This window comes from Antedon mediterranea, chromosome 1 (genome assembly GCF_964355755.1).
Source record: "Antedon mediterranea chromosome 1, ecAntMedi1.1, whole genome shotgun sequence".
NCBI classification, from domain to species: Eukaryota; Metazoa; Echinodermata; class Crinoidea; order Comatulida; family Antedonidae; genus Antedon; species Antedon mediterranea.
The window spans coordinates 22,834,037-22,853,213 of NC_092670.1; the positions used below are offsets into that span (position 1 = coordinate 22,834,037).

General features: G+C 33.0%; 1 protein-coding gene across 1 annotated transcript; it reads right to left on the reverse strand.

The window, feature by feature from the left end:
- Positions 1-1,316: 1,316 nt before the first annotated feature.
- Positions 1,317-18,708, reverse strand: LOC140063267 (heparan sulfate glucosamine 3-O-sulfotransferase 6-like). Its single transcript, XM_072109806.1, has 2 exons — positions 17,924-18,708; positions 1,317-4,140 (listed from the first exon to the last, which is right to left on the reverse strand). The coding sequence occupies exons 1-2, from the start codon at positions 18,442-18,444 to the stop codon at positions 3,498-3,500; spliced, it is 1,164 nt and encodes a 387-aa protein (XP_071965907.1). The 5' UTR covers positions 18,445-18,708; the 3' UTR covers positions 1,317-3,497.
- Positions 18,709-19,177: the final 469 nt, after the last annotated feature.

Consider the following 19,177-nt stretch of genomic DNA (forward strand, 5'->3'; position numbering starts at 1 on the left):
ACATGTAATTTCATAAACTGAACACGTCGACACGAAAGTATTTGGTTCTGTCCACCTTGTTCTATTGTCACCATATACCTGTATTGTTTTGCATCACCATTTGACGAATGAATTGTAGGCCTATGTATTTTGGGGCATATTAGGTCTGGTATAGCACTTTTTATACAGTATTACATTTGAAATTACATGTGAAACCCAAGCCATATTACTATACATATTTATAGGCACAGGCTTCCTTTATTTAACTCTTGTGGATCTTTCTGCGCGGAGTGAAAGTTTGTTCTTGGCTTTACAAGTTGAAACAAAACTCGTTGCAAACAAGCCAACGCCGATCAATATGATCTCACCAAAACAGCATGTAAATCAACGTTTGTTTTGTTTGTTTTTACCAATAACATACGTTAAATTGATCGTTATAACTATCTAGTACAGATTTCAATATAGTTTAGTAAAGCAATTACCCGTATGCAACTATCAAACAGATCGCTGTAATCTAAACAATCAAACAAAGAAATAACCATCGGTTTATTTTATGAAATTTCATTCGATAAAGCGCCAGTTATTGTACAAATTCATTGTGCAGCCCAGTGTGAAAATAATTGTTCCGAACCAGTAGGTTGAAGATAGTGGAATACATGGTATTGTGTCCGTCCCTCGAAAAGAAAACAAAACACGGTTGCTGTTAGTTAGTGCTGTTAGTGTAATTTTATATCGAAATCAAATGGTTGATAAAGAAAATCGCGTGCGGGTTTTTCGGGAAGGAGAGAAGGGAGGTGCTATAAGAGATTCTCTAATTAGACACCAATTGTTTTGACACAGACGCGCTCGCCGTTTTTTATTTTTAAATCACGAATTGTATTGTATTGTATGACCAATGCCAAAATATTCCAATTAAATGCAGTGATATTGAAATAATTACTTATTTTTCCATGAAATAACTTAACAAAGTTATTAAAGTCAATAATTAGGAACGTCAACAAACCATATTACACAAACCATGGAGGAAAAAATAAATTATTTTTTCCTCTCCATGCACAAACCAACAGTGGTTGAAGGATTATTCCATTGTGATACAGGGGTGCTCTTTTGATTCCCCCTGTGGAGCACAGGCTATTCTCGGTTTATCTAGGTACGAGAGGCACGAAAGGGACTACGTAGACATGCATTATCGTTCCCAGTGCAGGCTAAACGATACCACCACCAAATTGGCAAGTTGAGGTCCAAATGCACTGTCTGCTAAATGCTCGTCCCCAATACCACACCCATCTTTTTTTAGAAACACCCCACACTATAATAATAACAATAGAAATACACCATTTTGACAACAATGTATAGTTTATTGCTGTTATCTCCTCACATTTACTGCTAAATTGTACAGGAATTGTATAAAAATTCATAATATAGTTAGTGATAGGTTAGAACAATGATCATGGCTTAACAGTGTTTATTTAGGACCATGTTTGTCAATCTGGCTACAATAACATAATAATTTTTTTAGTAGGCTTTTAATTCTACTGGGCAGAGTTGGTATGGTATAGAGTGTAATTGAGAGCTTACATAAGTGATTTTATCCAGCCAAAATTGTATGTTTAAGCCAGTTTGTGTCAAGCCTCTTAACACACCACACCCAACACCCACACCCCACCCCAATTTCACAAAAAAAACCTGCAAACACTGGTTTAAAATACTGTCACCAGCACATAGATCTTGTCACATTTGTAGCCTTATCCCCAGTTCCATTAAACTATGCCTTTTCTTTCCTTTTAGTACATCATCCCTGTTTTAATAATTTTCATTAATAGTATCTAGATAATTAAATGGATAATCAGTAAAAATGAGATTTATTTTTAATTGATAATATTATTTCTCTTCTAAATTTATCAAAATAAAATACACTCTTACAATTCACTATATTCTCGCAACTGAAAATGCACTTAAATTATGAGATATATTCTGTTATTAGCACCAATGGAAACAAACCAAAACAAATTTTAATCACAAATTATGTGCTGCCAACAATAACAAATCATATACACTCTTTTTGTTTTTGACCAATAATGAATTTATCAATTAAATATATATTGAAATTGTAACCCTTTTACCAGTTTTATAAGTTATATTTAATACCACATTCAGACTACATATTGTTGTGAGTGATCGGTTGTGATGCAATCGATGGTGATTGGGAGACCTTTCACACATAACAGAATCATGAATATATTTTTAACGGTTGGGTCAAAGGCCAAAGCCAAGCCAGGCCAAAGCCAAGCCGTGCAGAACCGAAACCAACATATTGCATACTCTGCAAATATAGTAACTACTTTTCGTATTATTAGGCCTACTACTTATAACAACCAATCAAAATGCGAACCATATGGTAGTCCAAATAGGATAGTAAAACAATTTATATTTATTCTTCCATTACAACAAAATCACTCCTCTTAATAATAGATTGTGTTAAGTACATTTACGTTTTAACATATATTCTACTGGTAGGAATACCAGATTTAAATATAAATATGTTTTTATATACAGTACACCTAATACCTTGCGTTTTGTCACATGACTTACACTTATGTCACCTGACTTATAGAACTTTAATACATACATTTATACAGTTCTGTTTTCTATAACAAAAACATTAATATTATTGGAAGTAAACACAATTTAAATTGATAAATCTTTTGATTTATTTACAGCGATATTGAGTTGATACCCGTGTATTCATAACATAGTCATTTTTTAGTTATGTGTATTAGTTTAGACTCTAGATTGAATTAAAAAGGGATTTTTTTCTTTCAATTAGATAACGTTTTAAAGATGTTAAATCCTTAACAAAAATTTATCCTAAAATGATTCAGAACTTGTTTTATAATAAGCACCTCATACTAGATTAATTTTATTAATGAAAAAATTTATTTATTTAAATATTAAATATATGACACAGCCTTTTATGTCATTAATGTAAAAGGTAAATTAGGAACACTAAATCTGTCATTATATAACCATGGATATAGGTCCATGGTATAACATTTACTGTACCCTGTATTTTAAGAAGATCATGTAAAAGTTAGTAAAAAGTGTCTATAATAATTTTACTGTAAATCAAATGTTTTAATGTGAAAAATTGGTGTAGAAAAAATATGATTGTTAAAAATTGATGATTAAACCAAGTACATTTGACCTTTGAACTAATGATGTCATCTGTTTGAAATATTGGTAGAACCATTCAGGTCCATGGTAGAAATAACTGGGACAATAGTGCAAAACTAATTCCTTCATACTAGGACCAAACAATAGGCTATAACAGCCTAAGTACTGTGCATGTTAATTAATTAAAAACCTACTGACTACATTGCTGTTGTGATTAGCATAGTCACGGAAGCTATCACAATGCTGATTTAGTATCTGAGCATGCTCAGTAATCATTTCATTTCACAATCATACTATTGAACAAACAATAAATAATAAACAAATTATCTCTTTATTATTATACATCATCGTTCATGTTCTGTTCCAAACTGATCTTCCCAATGGAAATCAGTTCCAATCATTTTGTAGAATTTTTTGTTCCAAGGCTCGTAAAATTCATACATTTTACGTAAAATATCTGGTCGTATTTCCGGATGTTTGCGTCCTTTTGTCTTTCCTAGACATTTCGATGTATCAAATCCATCCTTCTTTTTCAAACAAGGAAACCCCTTTGTTTCGTTGTGATAAAAATAACTTTCATCAATAACAATGTCCAATCCTAAAAATGTTTGTACACGTATTAACTCCTCGTGCGGATTCTTAATTAAGTTCTCCCCGTTAACGAATAATATCTGCTCTAACGGGAACACTTTAAGCCAATTGCGGATATGTTTAGCATACAGTCCTATCCGTATCACTCCCCATTCTGAAGATAACCTTCCATTCGCCTCAAAAAGTAGATCCTCAAAATCTTTCAAGTTTTTATAACCTTTACTCATTGTTTGAACATAGTCTGAAATTGCTCTCGTAACTGGATTTCTTAAGACTAAAATTAACTTGACTTTCTTTGACATCTTATAAATTCTTTCTGGTGCTTTTTCAGTTACGAAATATCCAGGCGTCTTTTCCAACGTAACCTGGCCTTCTAGAGAGGGTGGCATTTGCTTTCTGTAAGATACAAAAGATAAATACAGTATTAAATTTGACCCTTAGTGTACAATAATTTGTTTGTGTAAATTGTAATTGTGATTGTAATGTTGTAACACTAGAGTCTATGTTTAGGCTAATTATTGATAATAATAATAATAATTGCTAATAATTGAGCAGTAACAGTATGTGGAAAACTGCATAGTTTACAGGGTGGGCGGTTTCCTAAGCGGAAACCGCCCGTTGCTCTGCGTTGTGTGTAAATGAAATAACATAGATTCTATATTTTTATTACAGTTACCGCTCGTCTGTGTAATTGGCCATTACAGTTATACATGTGCCACAGACCTGAAGAAGGAGGTTAACAGAATACAACCATTTAAATAGTAAAAATTGCATGAGGGTGGGGCAGGGAAACTAACTAACTTATTTGGCCTGTTATAGTAAATTATATATTTATATAGTTTTAAGCTTGTTTTGTAACATGTAAAGTAGAATGAACCCTGGGATCTGGAGGCAAACATTGCACTTTGGTAGTACTTAAATCATTCATTCATTCATTCATTCATAAATTATAAATTGATGTAATGAGGATACAGGATGGTATGGAATAAAAGCACCATTCATTTCTGCTACGTTGACCACATGAACAAAGCAGGGAGTATTACCACACAGATACCAGATCCAATTGATAGTGTATGGCCTTCTGATAGTACAATCAAGAATACGGTAGCTCCTTTAGTACAATACAAGTACAGTAATCCTAGAGTTGATTATATACTTGATTCCCGTTAATTCAAAAGAATGGTAATACGTTGAAATAGATTTTGGTAACTACAACTTAATACAAACACTTTTGTTATATGGTTTCGCGAATTCCAATGATAACAGTTAATACTCAACAATATGACAGGATTTCAAAGGTCGGTCTTTCTTTACAAAAAGTGATTGAATAAAATCATGTGGATCTAAGTATTGCCTTATTGAATCTTTTAATTAAATTTATTTGAGTTAAAAGGAGTTTTGAGCAATTGTGCGCAAAAAACAATGCCCGTGAAGAAGAACAACATGTTATTGATAAGCTCTGTCTACACTATCAAACTTTATGTGACAAAAAATGTGATGTGCCCATATATAGACATATCACTACCATTTTTTAGCATACCACTACCATATTTGGGCATATCACAGTTTTTTTGTCAACAAGTTTGATAGTGTAGACAGGCGCTTTACAACTGAGAGAATAGTAAATATAGTTTAGAATTCTTTACACATACTGCGGGTTGTTGTAACTGTAACCACTGGTAAATACTGATTGAATTCAAGTGCAGTGTGAGTCATGTAAATTGTAATTTAAATTCCAACAACACATTGTGTATCCAATATTTAATCAACTCTCAAAATAATTTCTGCCTTTTATAACTTGAAATATTCACAATACTTTTAAACTAAAATATGTTTGTTGAATTTATGAATAACTTTCATATTTAGTAATAATAACTGCTACTGTATATACTAGGTCTCTATCTCTGCCATTGTAGCCCTGTTTTTAATAACATGCCCGCAGCTGTATTAGGTATTTCTTTTCCAATTATCATGTTTTAAGGCCCATTTACACTAGGGCGATAACGATCGACGATAAAAAGATAAATATGCATTTTCCATACCTAAAACAAAAGAATTTAAAAAAGTTTTCATCCTAGAACTATAGGATTATCATCTATGCTGCCTTTAATGAAAATAATATTTCCACACGTCCAATCAAATGACGTCATGATTAGTAAGAGCAATAATATCATTACAATACAACTATTTTATTGTTTTATTGATCATGACGTCATTTGATTGGACGTGTGGAAATATTATTTTTATCAAATACAGCATACATGATTATCCTATAGTTCTAGAACGAAAACTGTTCTAATTTCTTTTCTTTTATCCAAGAAAAATGCATGTTTATCTATTTATCGTCAATCGTTATTGCCCTAGTGTAAATGGGCCTTTAGGCTATGTTTATTGCATTGTTTAATATCTAGCTTTGGTTAAAATTACCTTATTCTTTTCTAATTATCATGTTTTAGGCTATGTTTATTGCATTGTTTAATATCTAGCTCTGGTTAAAATTACCTTATTCTTTTCCAATTATCATGTTTTAGGCTATGTTTATTGCTTTGTTTAATGATTATTTTAGCTCTATATCTTTCCCTTAGCCCTGGTTTAATCAGCCAAATCTTGACCTTTGTAAAATGCTTGTTCAACCATAAATTACACAAGCGTTTACAACCAAGAACAAAGCATACACGCTCTATTTTTTTTTAATTTTGCTGTTTCCCCAGTTGTTCTATAACCAAATTTATAAAATATTCAAAACCTCGTGATCTTATCATGGAGTGAATTGTTTCCTTGGCGAGCTTATCAATTGGGTAATATAGTCGTTATCCCATAATACTTTACTAAGTTGATATCAATTTTGTAGAAAAACAAGTTTACAACCAGGAAATCTAGATATATGAAGGACATTGTAAATACTATAATCGATAAAGAACATGATTAACAGAGAGTAGGTGTTTGGTTATCCATGCTTAATGCTGTAGGCAGTTTCATTGTAAAATAATCCACCTCTGATTTTAATAAGTGTCTAATCTGTTTACTTTTAATAAGTTGAAGTTCATGTTTGTTTGGCCTACTTAGTCATATGTACATTTAGTTTTTGTTTTGTTTTTGTACTTTTCAATATTTGTGATATACAGTATATAAATCCAGGCAAATTATTTAAAAAAATGACAATGCTGTGGGTATTAGTGGTGGTACCTCAATGGAGATACAAAATGACAATGCCGTGGGTATTAGTGGCTGAATCTCAATGGAGATACAAAATGACAATGCTGTGGGTATTAGTGGTGGTACCTCAATGGAGATACAAAATGACAATGCTGTGGGTATTAGTGGTGGTACCTCAATGGAGATACAAAATGACAATGCTGTGGGTATTAGTGGTGGTACCTCAATGGAGATACAAAATAAAATAAGCGAAAAGCTAAATCAAAACTATAAAGTAAAACAATCAGAAAAATTAGCACACAGTATTTATATGTATATATCAGGCAAAGAACATTAATTCTAAACCGCCCAATGATATATGTACTGAAATTTAATTAATTTGAAATGATAAAGATAAGGAAATCTGTGAGAAAGAGAAAAAGTCGCCCCAACTGATATTTCATCTTTGGAGAGGTCATCTTTGGTGACAATTTTTACATCATTGGGACAATGTCTCTTATTAGATTCAAATTGTTGAATATTGCATTTATTTTATATTTCTACTGTAGTAATGTTGCTCGCTTCATTTCTGTGACAATGTTTAATAAAACGTTCTATGTTTGTTAATCGTTGGTGACAATCTAAGAGTTTCAACCAAACATTGTTGAAATAAATATACTGCGTGTGTAGTGTCCGTGACAACAGTGTAAATAAGTCCAGACTGGATGACTTCACTTTAAGATTGGTATATAAGTACCTAGTCGTCATATCATCCGTAAATTACCTTTTAATCAAAACTTTTACATCAATGTTGTTATATGTCAGGATGTTATTGTTACAAATTGTTCTCAAAAAGAAAAATTCTACTGAAACAATTCATTCAAGCTACAGCATAACTATTTGCTGATTTTCAATTTATATTTGCTTGTACGCGGTGATATTATTTATGCGTCAATCTGTTAAGATTCTTGTGACCCACACGTTTATCGTTTAATGGCTTAGCTTGGAAAGGAAAGCAACGTTAATATGCGAATGACAACGCAAGTAGATGTTAATTGGTATGTAGAGCATGCCAGATTTCAAAATTAACTCTACGGTAGATTAAGATGGATTTGGTTTGTACCATACAAGAAAAAAAAACTCACAACAAAAACAATGTTACAATATGTCTGTGGTTTACCAGATATCTTGACAAGTAATGTATATTTCCGTAGGTATATATTTAGTAATGCTTATCTCATTTGCATAACAGTAATGGTTTTTGTGACTACCACACATGAATGAAAACCTCAAAACAACAACAATGAGAAACCACAAATAGTGTTTAGTGATATATTGGTTGTAGTCATAGTAAACCACCAAAAAATGAAAAAATATTATGTTTTAAAATATACTTTTGTTTACAATTCATCACATTTGTCTCTATTAGCCTACATTTTATGATACATGTGAAGATATAATTTTTCCACTGCACTGTACTACAGTAGTAACGAATTGATTCGCTTTAATTTGAGCATTGAGTGAAGTAGTGGAGCTGTAGCTTGGTGGTTAACATGCTTGCCTTACAATCCCAAAAGCCAAGGTTCAATCCTGACCTGAAACCAAGATTATACTGTAACTCACTATTTATATTCTAATCCCTAGCCCTAGTTTATAAGCACAAAATACTTTATCCCTCCTGTAATTGCTAGGTTACTGTACGTCCTGTTTGATGAATAATGATGTAAAAAAAATGTTATTGGAGCATGACAAGACAGTAGAATACTGTACTATCTTAGTGAAGTCTTCATGTCTGTACTTATTTACAATGTAGTCACGGACACATTACATATTGAACATTAGCAGAATAGTAAACAAAGGTATTGTAACATGTCGTAAAGTTTGTTGATTATATTTGGATGGATGCAGTAAATAGATACTTGTTATATCTGGTCTTTTTTATGCATCATTGCATCTGCTGTGTACACATTTCTCTTAAATATTGATTGCAAAATATATTAAAATACATCATAATATTTCCACCACGATTTATACATAAACTAGTGCGTTGGTGCATATGGGTTTAATTTAATAATGGTGAATTTTTATTTTTATGTATTATCGGTTAAAGTACTGTTGGCTACTAGGTAGTATTATGTTGCGTTCGTTCGATGCTGTGGAGTAATGATGCATAAGTGTTACACAATCAATAGCAACCACGTTCAATTTAGCGTGTATGATACTTATTCTAAATTGTATATGTAGATGATTTGTTGGATATCTTTCTGATTATCTCTCTGTGTACACTTGTAATGAAGTGTGCTCAGTAAGTTGGCTCCCCGTAGTATTATTCCCAAGAATGTATAAGTATACTGTAGTTATTTCCTATGATAGTATTACAACATTAATTATTAATACCATTAAGTTTAAAGGCAAATAGAGAAATTATTATTCATACAGCAACAACTGTAGTACAGGTCCTGTATTCTAAGAATACTGTAAGCAAATGTGAAAATATATAATCTTTACTGTATATATTTGTTTCAATACTCTAATATTGAGGAGGTACTCATCCTAATATTAAGAATGTACTCACCCTAATATTGAGGAGACTCTCGCCAAAATATTGAAGAGGTACTTGGCCTAATATTGAGAATGTACAGTGCTCACCCTAATATTGAGGAGACTCTCGCTAAAATATTGAAGAGGTACTTGGCCTAATATTTAGGAGGTACTCACCCTAATATTGAGTTGAGTATGTACTCTGTCTAATATAGTGAGGAGGTATTGTACACTAATATTGAGAAGATACTCAGCCTGATATTGAGTTGAGTATGTACTCTGTCTAATATAGTGAGGAGGTATTGTACACTAATATTGAGAAGATACTCAGCCTGATATTGAGTTGAGTATGTACTCTGTCTAATATAGTGAGGAGGTATTGTACACTAATATTGAGAAGATACTCAGCCTGATATTGGTCGTTCTACTGTATACTGTAGTATATTGAGAAGATACTCTCCTTAATATTGAGGATACAGTACTCGCTCTTAATTTAAACCGTGTCTCAGTAAACAGTCTTACTATATCATTCAGCAGTATATTAAATCCTACAATAATTAAATTCTATTTAACTGAACTGATTAATATCTCTAAGCAAACACAACAAACATTAACGTAAACACACACCAATGGAACAGAGATTAAAATCTGTGGACAATGATAGCCCTACGGGAATAGGAACAAGTATTCTTTTTGTTGTGTGCTTCAATATCGTGTTCGTAAACAAACTTTGCATTGAATAGAGTTTTAGTAATTGAATTTCTATTTTATTTACTGTAGGCATGCCTCCATGCTGTAGGGAATGCACTGTGACCTTGGCAAATATCAGCAGTGTTGTTAGACCTGTTATTATTACTGTATATAATATTTAAAAATTAAGTAGGTCATGATGAAAAAACAGCTGTATGGGTTGTAAATCTCCTAAAAAAGTATACTTTTTGTAAAGGCATTGTTTTACATTTGTTTTTTTGTACATTTTTATATTATTTTGTAAATTGGAAAATAATTCAAAAGTAAGCCCACTACTTTACATATTAGTACTGTACTATGATATAATTATACAGTGAACCACATACTACTGTAATCACAATTCGGAGTGTTTAATAATAAATTATTTGGGAAATAATGTTGAAAATTAATTTAGGTATTTAGGTATCATAGACACATCACTTTCAAACCCACTCTCCCCACCAACAACAATTCTATTTTTACAGTACTGATCTGTAATCAACTTCTGTAAATATTAAAGCATATTAATAATTTATTAAAGCAGCATACACTTAATAAACAAGTACAAATTTCAATTGAAATAATGTATACAATTTTGGCAAGAGTATCGCTTTGAGATTAACACAAGACAGTGAATATTTGCCATTCACATGGGAAATAATTTAAATTAAAGAGGATCCCTAATATACTATGATAAATAATTCATAAATATAGCAGCATGATATTTTAAGCGTAGTAGTACTATATTACAATATATTATTCAAAAAAATAGGTTTGAGGACATAATATATTATTTACATACATAAGTATTAGACGATACAAACGTTACTTTTTATTACAATTAACTCTATATATTTCTAAGTTCAGGTCGGATGGAGGGGGCATGTGGTACAGTAGGAAACATACTGTAATAATAAGGGGTGGGAGGGAAGGGGTTTGGCCTGGGGTTAAACATTGTCAATGAGGTGTTTTTTATTCTTCCAACCAGAGTTTGTTCACTTTTCTTGACAGCCATACTGTAGATACAGTACAGATGACGTTACTGGGAACTGGGACTACAGATGTCATTTTCAACTACCCCAAACACGGACAAACATACACTGTACGTTAGGCCTACACTACAGTATCACATACAGTAAGTTACAGTACTGTAGCTAGCCTGGTTTTACTAGCCTAGGCTAGTTTGACATCAAGCCCCATTTATTTGACTATAGTATCACACACTAGCCTAGTTTGACATTAAGCCCCATTTATTTGACTATGTACAGTATCACATGATGATCTGTATGATGATGACCCTGTTGATTATTTGTAACAGTTGCCTTAACATATTATGATAAATGTGTCAACATTATAATGTATTTATACGCTCCAAGTACTCCCTTGTGTTACAGTTAGCCATCTTTATTAAATTTAATTATCTAGCATTCATCATGGTATAGATATTGATTCTGTTGTGTGCATACTGGTTACTATACATTATAATGAAAATTAGAGTTAAGTTATTGTATTATTTGCTTTTTGAATACCTTACTGTAGATCCTGCTCCACAGTAAATGACGATGTATCAATAAAGGGTTTAATAGTTTAGTATGAATAATATTGAATACAATATCAACTAATCTCCATTCATTTTGCTTTTGCCTACACATTATGGCATATCAAAAATGGCATGTGACATAATTTAATAGGGTGCAATGCTGTTTTTTTTTAAATAAAAGAAAAGTTTGATTAACAATATAATTGAAAACGATCTGAGTATGGGTAAGAGATTAGAGTTTCGTAATTCATTTTTTTCTATTAATACCATTTCATGAAAAAAGTGTTTGGCATTTTTCTATACAGTACTACTGTACATACCGTACATTGATGAAAATGAAAATTTGTTTTCCTTTTTAACCAGATATTCTCCCGCTACAGAACTTGGTATGTGTTCATTATTTTGGATATACCATTGAATGGTTGTACTGTACTTTTCTTGTTTCAATTACAAACAACAAAACTAGTACATTGAAAACTAGTGCAGTGAACCAATCTAGAAGTTGACCCCACCTGACCTACAATAAACTCATGGCAACCAACAAATTGTAAAGAAAGTAGTAATAAAAGCAGTAATTTGGCAACCACAACTTTTTATTGATCTGTTTTAAATCAACTGTTTTTTTATTTCTGCACCACACACTATTAGGACAATGCAAAGCTAAGTGTCATCATTTATAATAACTAATAAAATAGAAATTTACAGCACATGGAAATGGATTTGGACTTTTGGAATTTCTTCTTTGAGTGACCTCTTCAGTTAAGACTATTCTCTCAGATGACCCTGTACAGGACCATAATCAGCACACAGGGAGAGGAATCAGCACACAGGAAGAGGATCCCCACAGTGCAGTACTATTTTCATGTGCAATGTATAGTACACAGGACCAACAGCTTCAAGTCCCATCCAAAGGACGAGGCAATGAGAGTCAAGTTTTCAATGATACAAGTATGGATACGGTAACTGTATGTCACAGAACTCGAATCCATTGAGAATATAGAAGAAACCAACGGCAAATGATGCCAAATGTCTGGTTTCTACATGACGGCGCGCTACATTGTACTGGTTTCTACATGACGGCGCGCTACATTGTACTGGTTTCTACATGACGGCGCGCTACATTGTACTGGTTTCTACATGACGGCGCGCTACATTGTACTGGTTTCTACATGACGGCGCGCTACATTGTACTGGTTTCTACATGACGGCGCGCTACATTGTACTGGTTTCTACATGACGGCGCGCTACATTGTACTGGTTTCTACATGACGGCGCGCTACATTGTACTGGTTTCTACATGACGGCGCGCTACATTGTACTGGTTTCTACATGACGGCGCGCTACATTGTACTGGTTTCTACATGACGGCGCGCTACATTGTACTGGTTTCTACATGACGGCGCGCTACATTGTACTGGTTTCTACATGACGGCGCGCTACATTGTACTGGTTTCTACATGACGGCGCGCTACATTGTACTGGTTTCTACATGACGGCGCGCTACATTGTACTGGTTTCTACATGACGGCGCGCTACATTGTACTGGTTTCTACATGACGGCGCGCTACATTGTACTGGTTTCTACATGACGGCGCGCTACATTGTACTGGTTTCTACATGACGGCGCGCTACATTGTACTGGTTTCTACATGACGGCGCGCTACATTGTACTGGTTTCTACATGACGGCGCGCTACATTGTACTGGTTTCTACATGACGGCGCGCTACATTGTACTGGTTTCTACATGACGGCGCGCTACATTGTACTGGTTTCTACATGACGGCGCGCTACATTGTACTGGTTTCTACATGACGGCGCGCTACATTGTACTGGTTTCTACATGACGGCGCGCTACATTGTACTGGTTTCTACATGACGGCGCGCTACATTGTACTGGTTTCTACATGACGGCGCGCTACATTGTACTGGTTTCTACATGACGGCGCGCTACATTGTACTGGTTTCTACATGACGGCGCGCTACATTGTACTGGTTTCTACATGACGGCGCGCTACATTGTACTGGTTTCTACATGACGGCGCGCTACATTGTACTGGTTTCTACATGACGGCGCGCTACATTGTACGCATGGCGAGTATTTAACTAATCATAATTTGTATTGATTGATGTTCAATTGATGTTGTGTTATTCGACCCCAGGTTCACATAATTGGTAATAACAATCATTTAATTTAACTTACTGTATTTACTTTCAATGAACATTCATTATTTGTAAATTTCTCATTTTGGGAATTTATTCTAACATTGAATACTGTAATAACTTCATGTTTAAATAAAGTAAGAAAAAGTATATACTATGTTTTAGGTAATGTATGAATAAAATATTATTTTTATGCTAATTCATAATGAATTATTCATATTTACAGTACAGTATATATTTATAGTTATATCTGCCTGTCTAGTACAGTCCATGTGGCTCCCCACTTTCCAAAGATTTTTGTGTTCAATAAAAAAATAGGCTTTGATATTTACAGTTAATTATTAGATATCCCGTAAAAAAAATTCACTTTCAAATTTATTTTAAAAGCTGACCGACCCTGTACAGTATTTCAATTGATGATGTCGTCTTTTTTAAGCCTACCGCAATGATTACTGTACTGTACAGTACTTGATACAAAAGACAATATATATAGCTATTGTTTATTCCATACAGAAATCTTCCTATGGTCTTTTCAAATATGTTATTCTCAATAGAGTATAGTTTAATAAAAATCTACTATATACAAAGCAAAAAATAATCTAATTGTTGTAACAATAACAGCAGTAGCACAATGCATAATTTATTTCAACAATGCATTGCGGATAATAACGATTAGGTGTCAGAAGACACCTCCTCCATTAGGCTAATTTTCGTGCATATTTGACACAGAATGTAATGAATGTATTTAACAATCAATGTATAAGGGTAAATGTACTTTTACTCCCTAGCATCTGTTGGTTAATCTTTATTATTTATTAGTCACCTAATTAGTTATTCATCCATCTTAGAAATGTATCTTATCGTAGAAGAAAAGCGGTAAGTAATTCTATCCAAAGGAATAAATGAGGGGGAGGAATACAGTATTTAAAGAATTAACCAATATATAATAAGTCTAATCAGTCATGCACCAATGTTGGAAAGGGAATATAACATTTAATGTTATGAACATAAACTGTAACAGTAAGCCTAAGCCCTTTCACTTTGGGTGGCGAACTAAAAACTACCCTTAATTACGAAATACTATTAAGTTTTTTTTTTTTTTTTAATTTAATGAGAGTGATCCATCCAGCAATTGCTGATCATTAGGGACCCTCAGAGGTTCACAAGACAAACATACAGTATACACAAGATGCTCTACATAAACAAAGTCTTATTACAAGTCTTTGGGAGTGGAATTGTCATTTTGTCCTTAGAAAAAATCCTGACATGTGCCGGGACTTGAACCCAGGACCCTTGAAGTGGTAGCCAAGCATCATAACCACCAAGCCACAACTCCACTCCTACAGTCCATACTACAGTAACATAATAGCATTTGTAGAGAGGAAAATGAAAGCTTCTACTTTTCAAGCTATACTGTAACTCGCTCTTTGATTGAGGAAATGTTGGTTGGTTTATCAAGGTACTTTTTTTGTACTTTATAGTGAATCTACTACCGTTAGCCTCTTGAGAAGAATTCACAAACGGCAAACCCAAACTAAAATTACGGGACTGAAATGGAAAATAAATAAAATAAATTGTTGATTTTATAGATCATCCTTACCTTGAATCCATTTTTTATGATTCAATTTTTTAAATGAAAATACAGTAAAAAAAATCTCTACCTTTAAAAATTTTATCAATCCTATTTTATAATGATACCTTGATATTTTTTACAATGTAGTGTGATGTTACTCGAAGATTATCGTGTGATATTTTTGCTTCATTTGTTCTCATCTCAGTGTATTGTATCCAGTGATTTCACACAACAGCTGTGCATTGTAACAAATAATTTTAATTGTTCATAAAATTACTGTTTACTTCAACGCTATTGCGTTACGTTTTGACCAAAAAAATCATTAGAAATCATGATAAATCTAAAAATTATATTACTGTACTAAATGGAAAATGATAATTTGATATATTTTTCCAATTGTTTTAGGGTAAATTTCAGCAAGGAAAGTTCTATTTTGTATGTAGCCATTTTGTATCAGAGAATTTGGTTGTTTTTGTGTTCTTGTAGCGCTTATCTGTTGTAATTTTTCTGTGTATCTTTACTGTTTTAAATTTCTGTTAATTTCTTTTTAATGGACAAATAAAGATAGTATGACTACTGTATGACCAGGGAGTTGTTATCAACTCCCTGGTATGACGGAGTATTAATATGTTGAGGCTTGTTCAATGATGATAGATATTTACTACTGTTGCACTGTATGTACCAGCAACTTCTTAGCAGCGTCATTCACATCTTTATCAATAAAAACACCAGTCAGAACTATCATGTTTAACTATTGTTGGTCTTTCTCATAACAGTCATGATTTGATATCAAATAACATACCAGTTACCAATGTTTTGAGAATTACAAGTTCAATTGGGAAATATTACTGTAGTTTAAGTGGTTAGGAGCAACGGCCTAAAATTGTTAAAATTAACCAAGATATTGTCCTTCTAAACAAATTTTGTTGTACATTTTTGTTGTTGAATATACCATTTTAATGTCACATAATAGTTATTCACTTTGACCAAAAACTGGATCGAAAACATTTTTAAAAATAAATACTGTATATACCTAAATTGTCATTGTCATTTTTTTTTTAAATAACCGTTTCTTTTGCCTTTTTATAAGTGAAATAATTTTTTTTTCTAATTGTCCGTATTTTGCATTACATAATTTGGAGGTTGGAAATAAGAGTCTGTCCCACCTCTCTTGTGGAGATTATTTTCCCTACCATGAAGGAATAAAGATTATTTCTATATATTGGTTCTCATTTTATGTCCCAATGGCTTCCAAAATTGCTATTTACTATTTACTGTGCTTTTCCGTTCGGTGTCTATTTAAAAATCCTGATAATTTCTTTTCCCAGGTTTCACTCAACCATACTTCCCTGATAAGGCTTTCCCTTTTTGGGCGACAGGAACTAACCGCGACACAAACGATTATTTAAAGGAAATAGGCAATGGAGAAAACAGATTTTAGTACGGAAACAATAAAGTCAAAATGGATGTTCTGTTACCAGAGATAAAGAAAGTTTATATCTAGAATGCCATACAATAGGAAGGAACACAGTCCATTGTCTGTACAGTAGTTCATAAATAATATCAATAATATTATCAATTCCTTTACTGTATACAATAAGCACTCTATACTGATCCATTATTCTAGTAGAATCTCTTGAAATGCAGCACCATTATACTCTATTGTATATTATCTTTTTATTATCTACTGTAATACAGTAGTTTGCATACAAATTGTACTACATACAGTCAACTCTCCAAATACTGGACACACTGAAAACCGGAAACTTTCCCATTACCAGACTTTTCTTGAGGTTCAAAAGGTCTCAAATTTCTTTTTACCATTTAAACCACATTCTGAAAACCAGACATATTTGGCCATCCCAAAGGTGTCCGGTATTGGGAGAGTAGACTGCAGTTTTAATCTAGCTTTCTTCAATTCTTTTTTCTAACAACCCAACATAACTGTCTTTCACAAATTTACTTTTTAATACTGCACTGTAGTGGAAAACAACTATAGACCTTAAGAAGAGAATTCAGGCTCTGAGTGAGAGTGTTTTAAGATTTTTCTAATTTCAGGAAAGCTAACATATGTATGGTATTGATATTGAAGCACTAAATTGTAACATGACAATTCAAGTTAATACAATAGATTTTGATATTAAATATTGATTAATGTACAGACTGTATGTATTTTAAGCAAACATGACTAAAATAACAAGTACAGTAGTAGAGAACTACACATAAATAAAAGTTTATTTAGATTGGTATTTTAAAAATTATTCATTATTCTTCATATTCAGCAGAAAAGCAAAAGGAGGCATTTAGATGAGGCCGATTTAAACATTTAAAAGAAGTTTCTACAATTTTTTTTTATAGGAAAATCACACAGTTGACTTTGGCACGTGCTTTTACAGTTCATAAAGTTGCTGAATCTGTTGTGGGCTTGTTTAAATCATGGAATACAGTACATTATTATCATAATAACAGAAACTCAATTTTGAGTACTCAACATACGTACCTATACCACTCTTCACCTCTATCATAATAACGATCAAAATAATGCGTTTCCGGGCCTGATGCGCGTACGTCCGGATGTAATCGTATAAATTCCAATAGGGCTCGAGTTCCTCCCTTCTTTACGCCTATAATAATCGCATCAGGTAACTTACTGGTTCCTTTAATAGTTCCAGATTTTGAACTCTGATGATTTTTATCATTATAATCTACACCATCTTCTGATTTTGATGCATTACCTTGTCGTGGTTGAACACCCATTTCAAAGGGTAATCGTTCCAGTAAAGTTGGTGTCATATTATTTAATTTCATGGTGGGTGAAAATTTTGGCGATGAAGGCACAGATTTTATGACCGTTCCATGTTGGTTTAATAATGGTGAACCTGGTGAATATTGGACAGTACTTGGCTGTATTGTATATAACATGTAAAAAACAACAAATACTGACGATATTAGCGCTATATATCTACAAGGTCCGTTTGTACATTTCCTACGGAAACGCCAGCAATTGTTGGACGGCTCCATAGCCTCAGTCTCCACTTAGCTGAGCGACTTTCACACGTACAGAAAAAGGGAAGAAGCCTTCCCAAAAAAGGCTCAGCAACACGATTGCAACAAACACGAAAGTCACAGATGATAATAAGCCTACTGTAATACTCTTGAATCCAGTTTTAAGCGTATAAACATTCGCAACTTTCAGTTGATAAAAACATTCGTCTCATTGTTGTATTTATTACCACTTTTAGTCAACCAAAACTCATCTCTGACTGAGAACAAACTTAGCAGTTGTTGCTTTTTTCAGTAAGTTGTTGCTTTGATTGTTCAATCAGATCGAGGGATTGGAATGATATTCGACATTGAGGGCGCTGTAATACATTTTCCACTTGTCAAAACGCAAGATTCATTATACACAATAATGTATGTTCATCTTTGTTAATCAAATATTCCATTTATCAATAATTAAAGAATAAATATTATGTAATGGCTGATATTTATTTATTTATTTATTTATTTGGAATTACACCTTTAGATCGGTGGCACACTTAGCACAAAGGTGCATCCTTCACAATATAAAATATAACAATTAACAGAAAAGTAAAAAAAGGCAAAAGCAACTATCAACCCCTATCCTACCTACTCGAGTTCCTCCCTTCTTTACGCCTACAATAATCGCATCAGGTAACTTACTGGTTCCTTTAATAGTTCCAGATTTTGAACTCTGATGATTTTTATCATTATAATCTACACCATCTTCTGA